General features: G+C 37.9%; 1 protein-coding gene across 2 annotated transcripts; it reads right to left on the bottom strand.

The window, feature by feature from the left end:
- Positions 1-2998: 2998 nt before the first annotated feature.
- On the bottom strand, positions 2999-5596 carry LOC110925498 (ADP,ATP carrier protein 1, mitochondrial). 2 transcript variants are annotated; one of them, XM_022169444.2, is made up of 4 exons: positions 5488-5596; positions 4230-4720; positions 3756-4130; positions 2999-3464 (listed from the first exon to the last, which is right to left on the bottom strand). In XM_022169444.2, the coding sequence occupies exons 2-4, from the start codon at positions 4716-4718 to the stop codon at positions 3168-3170; spliced, it is 1161 nt and encodes a 386-aa protein (XP_022025136.1). In that variant the 5' UTR covers positions 4719-4720; positions 5488-5596; the 3' UTR covers positions 2999-3167. The 2 variants fall into 2 exon arrangements, with proteins under 2 accessions (XP_022025136.1, XP_022025135.1); XM_022169443.2 differs by having other exon boundaries at positions 4230-4725; positions 5488-5593.
- Positions 5597-5804: the final 208 nt, after the last annotated feature.

Here is a 5804-nt window from a genome sequence, read left to right as displayed (position 1 = left end):
TGTTGCAACTTGATAAGTATGGTGCTTTCTAAGAAAGATGATGTATGTAAAATTTTTCATCAACCATCACGCCTCTCACCATGCCTAAATCTTTCAAAAATTCAACCAAAATCAAGGGGTTGGGCCCCCTTTGTGAACGTTTACTAAAGGGAAGTGATAAGTAAATTTTTTTTTACATGTGCTTATATATGTAGATATTTTTATTAATAAACAGGTAATTTACATCGAGATAGTTGGTAAACGGGCAACAAGCTGCGCCGCTACCCCTTTTTGAATAGCAAAACTAAGCCTTTTAAAAACTACGTCCATAGATCTCGGGGTCATAACATTACTATGCATGACCCTTTGAACTCGACTAAGTAGGTCCACAGCCTCTGGCGCCAGAAAACCAAAAGTATCAAAAGCAAATGGGATAAACACGTGCTGGTTGTCAAGGCACGCTTTCTCATGCTTGATCACTTTACCCGAAGCAGCTTTTAAAGCAGCCTGACCCACTGTGAAAGCACTACTCCCTAAGCCCACTAGCGGGGAAACCCCTGTTAGATCCACACAGGCGTGTTTTCCTCCTACCCATCCAAAGACAAGAATGTCGGCTGGTCGAAGGGTAGATCTCCCTTCCAACGGGTCTGTTAAGAAATTAACGGGTGCCTCTTTCTTAGCAGAAATACCAGCGCATCTGAATATGTCAAAAAGGACATCCCTAACCAAATCATGTCGGTATTTGAACCCCGGGAGCTCTCTACAATGAATTGCATGCTCACCAAAAGAATCCAAACACGCCTTATGACAAACTGGGTAGATATTTAGATAATTAAATTTAAGTATGAAAATTAGAAGGGGTGTCTTGCATGATTAAGGATGTAATCATGTTTAGGATGCTTATTGGCATTAACTAATTCAGTAGACTAGTTGGTATTAGTTTCGAATGGTAAAAATACCACTAGTTCGCCCATTGGTTCGATACGGGTGATATACGAAAGGTGAAATTTCGTACCGGGAGCTATGGTTTTAATTTACCTTCGATGCTATGATGTTTATTTAGAGTGCTTACGACGCCAAAATATAGTTAAGTAGTTCGCTAGACTAGTGTAAGTTGTATTTTGATACCTTAAATCCTTTCCGTTCAGGCGTCGGCTAGTTAACGACACTTTTATTTCGCACCGACGAAAGTTTGTCGCAAGTTGCTATTCCGCCGTCAAACGATGCATGAAGTGATTTCGAGTCCCAAAATAAGCTTAACTAGTTAGCCATGTCTTTCATTTAGTTGTTTTGGCGTCGGAAATATTATTTACTAGTTTGTCGGTTCAAAAACGAACAAGTTGTGGGGGTTGCAACGCAGCGCCGAAAGCTTGTGTTTCGGACACCCCATTAATATCCTCATATTATTTTCATGTAGTTGTTATCATTTGTCATAATTTCGGAGTCCCGGAAATGCTAAATTATTAATTCGGACGAGTTAAAATTGTTATACTTTTAGCGAAACAGACGTTTTAATATTTAGGGCGTTGTACCGGAAAGTCCTAGATTTTTGCAAGATATGTTTCCATAGTAGTGTTTTCTTATGTAAATGGACTCAGTCATGTTGTTTGTATGTCGTTTTTCATTGTTTCGTTCTGTTTTCACGGTTTTGCTGGCATGAATAGTGTAACCGTGAATAGTGCGCGCAGCACTTTCTACCAACACTTTTAGGACATTGTTTGATTGGTTTCACAATACGATGAAAACCAATATAATTTATTTTGTATAAATTACTTGATAACCTTCAGAATCGCCGACTCCATCTGTGTTAGATTTGAATCGCCCCATCACCAAACCCCAATGGAAGTTGAATCGCTGACTCCATCTGTGCGATTTTGGAGGCTGGCGATTCGAAGCTTCTACGATCCTTCTTCTCTAGTCAGTGAAGTTAAACATTCTAGCTTGATTAAGGATCGTTTAACAAGCAGTAAATCCATTAATTCTTTATTGATTTAATGGGTAAGTCAACCAATCTAGGGATGGAGAAGCGTGATGGATTGGGCATCAAGAACACAGTTCCGAAGAAGAAAAAGGGAGGAGATACTGGGAAACGGGAAAAAGATGCAAGTTATTATCTGATTAACTCAAACAAAGAAAACAATCCAGATGCAATCGATGTAAACAAGAAGACAAGGTCGACAAGGAAGCTAAGAAGCATGAATAATCAGAACCTTAGTCAAAACCCATCAATGGAATACCAAGCAACTCAGGTTCAGAACATGGAATTTGGGGAATCAGAGGCCAATCAATTTTGGGAACCTGCTCAAGTGACAATTGATGGCACAACGGGAATGGGTAGTGATTGTGGAGTCGCCAATCCAGATCAGATGGCTGGAAATACAGGACAAGAACCTTTGAGTTTGCAAAGACACAGTGGTTGGTCTAGCAATCCCAAATCTGCGTTTATGGATAGGGTAATTAGGACAGGGCCTGGGCAGTGTAAGGCATTACACACTGGAGAGATAAGGACGGAGTGTTCCACAGGTTTTTCGATGATTTTTCTTTGGTTTTTATACCATAACGTTAATAGTTGTGGAGGTGGTGGTTGGTGGGGGAGATGCTGGTGGTGGTGATAGGTGGTGGCAGTGGTTGTTGATGGTGGTGGTGGAGGGCTTATAAGGAGAGGGGGTAATATTGCAGAGTAATATGAAAGGGTAACATAGTCATTTCACATTCCATTTAACAGATCTGTTAACTTATTTGACGGCAGGGGGTAAAATTGCGACAGAACATCAACGTTGGGGGGGGGTAAGAGTGCCAATTGATTTAAACCCCATAGGGTAAAATTACAGTTTACTCTAAAATAAATAAATAATTTAGTCATTTTAAACCCCATGAGGTAAAATTACACTTTACTCTAAAATAAATAAATAATTTAGTCATCAAATATCAGAACAAAAAAGTGAGACCTAAATAAAAGAAACATAAAAATAATTATAACAATTTATAGAAATAAATGATAATATCTTTAGAGGTAAAATACTTGGAAAAACAATTGTTAAGAGTAACACCCAACAACCGTTTTACCTAAACCAACCGGTTATTAAAACTAACATAATAATAAAAACAAAATTTTGTAACATTTTCGTCACTGCATATAGTGCGGAAAAATGTTATCATTTGAGATGATAGTGTGCAGTATCAACCACTTAAGCTCCACCTGATCCAAACTTCTTGCCAAGGACGAGCTCCTGCAGTTTGTCATAACCGGAGAGCACACCCGCACCAGCAACGGCTCGGAGAATGTTGGCACCCGCACCCTTGAAAAGAGACTTAGGCCCCTCGTTTTTCAAGATCTGGGTGAACGCGTCCATTGAACTCTTGTACTTAACCGCTTGACCAGATGTCATCATCATTCTTCTTCTTACGGTGTCAATCGGATAAGATGCGAGTCCAGCGCCATTGGTGATCGCCCAACCAAGTGCAAAACTCGCCAAGAAACTATCCTGAAAAATGCACCACAAACGGTCATTGATCGATACACAATGTACAATAATTAATTGGCTAAGTAGGTTGTTAGGTCTACTTGTTTAACTAAACGGTTTAAGTATATTTGAGCACATGGCCTGCTCAAGCGAAAGTGAAATAAAGTAAAGGCTTTGGGCCCTACTTCCCATGACGTGTTTTAATTGTTTAAAAATAATGTATAACCCAAAACTGAGTATTTTCATGTCATGTGTTTCTATTCGTGTCAGAAATCGTCACACCTAGAGAAACCACATTGATGGCCAAGTTACCTGAAGTTTTCCCGTTAGAAGGACGGGCTTTATAGAATCATATAGCCCAAAGTACAAACCGCGATAAACGATAATTCCAACACAGGAAATGTTAAACCCGCGATAAAGCCCAGCGATACCATCAGTTTTCAATGTCTTCTTGTAAACATCAACCAAACCGTTAAATTCCCTTCCTCCACCACCTTTCTTTGCAGCCTTAGCATCATTCGCCAAACGCGTTCTCGCGTAATCCAGTGAATAAACAAAGAAGAGAGACGAAGCACCAGCAGCACCTCCAGATGCTAAATTACCCCCAAACCATTTCCAGTATCCATCTCTATCTTTCCTGAAGTCGAAAAGCTTCTTGAAGTAATCTTTGAATGCAAAGTTCAAAGCCTGGATTTCATAGAATCACATTATAAGTTTTTTTTTTTACCATATATAGATTCAAAAGTTGGAACAAAACCAAAGGAAATTGAAATGTATGTTACTAGCCTGTGTAGGGAAGTAACGAATGACATTCGCAGTGTTTCCTCGCCACAATGACACAACACCTTCGTCTTTTACAGTTCGACGAGAACAATCAAGGATTCCTTTGTAGGGTTCAGACAACCGACCGGCTTTGATCATCTCATCTTGGTTCTGGATCAAGAGCTTAATACGTTCAATCGGGGCTGCAGCTGTTTTTGACACGGCTGCAGACACTCCGCCCATAAGGAAATCAGTGAGGAACCCTGCAAGACCTTTTTCGGACGGGGCTTGAACACAAACAGGAGATAGTTCAACCACATGGGGAAGTTTGGTTTGTGGCTGCAACGGGTACTGAAACGCTGCATTCGTGTAGTTTTGGCGGTGAACACGCCTATGATAAAGATCTGGTTGCTGCAAACTGTTGTCACATGCATGGAAATGGGTCATGCTTGATGCAAGAAGACTCCCTGATAGCTTCTGGGAAACACTTGGATGATGTGCTTGATCCATCATGTCTACCCTATGCAAACATTGGTAGAAAACTAATTATAATAAGCACCTATAATCATAACACATTATTAGCTAGCAAAACCCTATTACATATTCTTATATACACACATACATATATACATGCATAAGCAGACCCAATATATATGGGCGATTCTATTTACACCCAACTTTTTACTCTTTACACCGTGACATTAATAAATTAAAATTTGTGTTTTTCTTTTATAACTTCCGATATATAATGTTTTATTAAAAACAAATACTTGTGATTGCTTATTTTTATCTACGTTTTAATATAAATTTTATAAAAACGGAATATAAAATTTTGTAACAACTTATAAAACGTTAAATTTGATACGGCTCTGTTTTTTGTAACATATATATATCAAAACATAGATAAAAACAAGCATATCGTAAAACCATATTCGTTTTTTTTTTTTTTTTTTTTTTTTTTTTTTGTAAAACATTATATATAGGAAGCTATAAAACAAAAACACAAATTTGAATTTATTAATTTCACATCACTTTGTGCAAATAACAAAAAATTAGATGTAAATAGTAAGACCCAATATTTATTTTCTTGGGGGATGATTGAACGTCAACTTTTAAGTGGGCAATTTAGCCCTGCTCTTTGTAAGTCCGCCAATGCATGCATTAAAATTGCGTGCACGTATATGAAATCAATGATGTTCAGAAAATGTAGCAATAATATAATCATTTACAGCAAAAAAATTAACGAGATGTTTGAAAATAAGATTGATATAATGGAGTTTACCTGGAGAGTTTGATGAATGGGGATTGAGAGAATGTAAGAGAAAGAGTGGTGGGAATTAGCCTTTTTAGAGATGAAGTTGAGGGAAAGGCGCAGAATAATTCAACGAGAACATGTGAACGATGGTGCAAAAAATATGGCTCCCCGCTAAATTCTGCTTTTGACCGGTTGTTTTATCTTTCTTTTATTAATTATCATTTTTACAAAACATAATAACTTGATATATTTAAAAACTTCTATTTAAAATCACATTTCAAATAGTTAGCCATAAAAAGCATGATATCACAACTTTTTATTGATAAGCATGTTACCTTTTTTAA

The sequence above is a fragment of the Helianthus annuus genome, chromosome 17 (assembly GCF_002127325.2).
Source record: "Helianthus annuus cultivar XRQ/B chromosome 17, HanXRQr2.0-SUNRISE, whole genome shotgun sequence".
NCBI lineage: Eukaryota > Viridiplantae > Streptophyta > Magnoliopsida > Asterales > Asteraceae > Helianthus > Helianthus annuus.
The sequence above is the reverse complement of the archived record's forward strand: the minus strand, read 5'-3'. Positions and strand labels throughout refer to the sequence as shown.

Bases quoted from the DNA above. Each gene is read 5' to 3' on its own strand.
- LOC110925498 (XM_022169444.2), bottom strand. From the start codon at position 4,718: ATGATGGATCAAGCACATCATCCAAGTGTTTCCCAGAAGCTATCAGGG. The intron at 4,131-4,229 runs GCTAGTAACATA...TATGAAATCCAG, and splicing joins TTCGTTACTTCCCTACACAG to GCTTTGAACTTTGCATTCAA. The intron at 3,465-3,755 runs GTAACTTGGCCA...TGCATTTTTCAG, and splicing joins TTCTAACGGGAAAACTTCAG to GATAGTTTCTTGGCGAGTTT.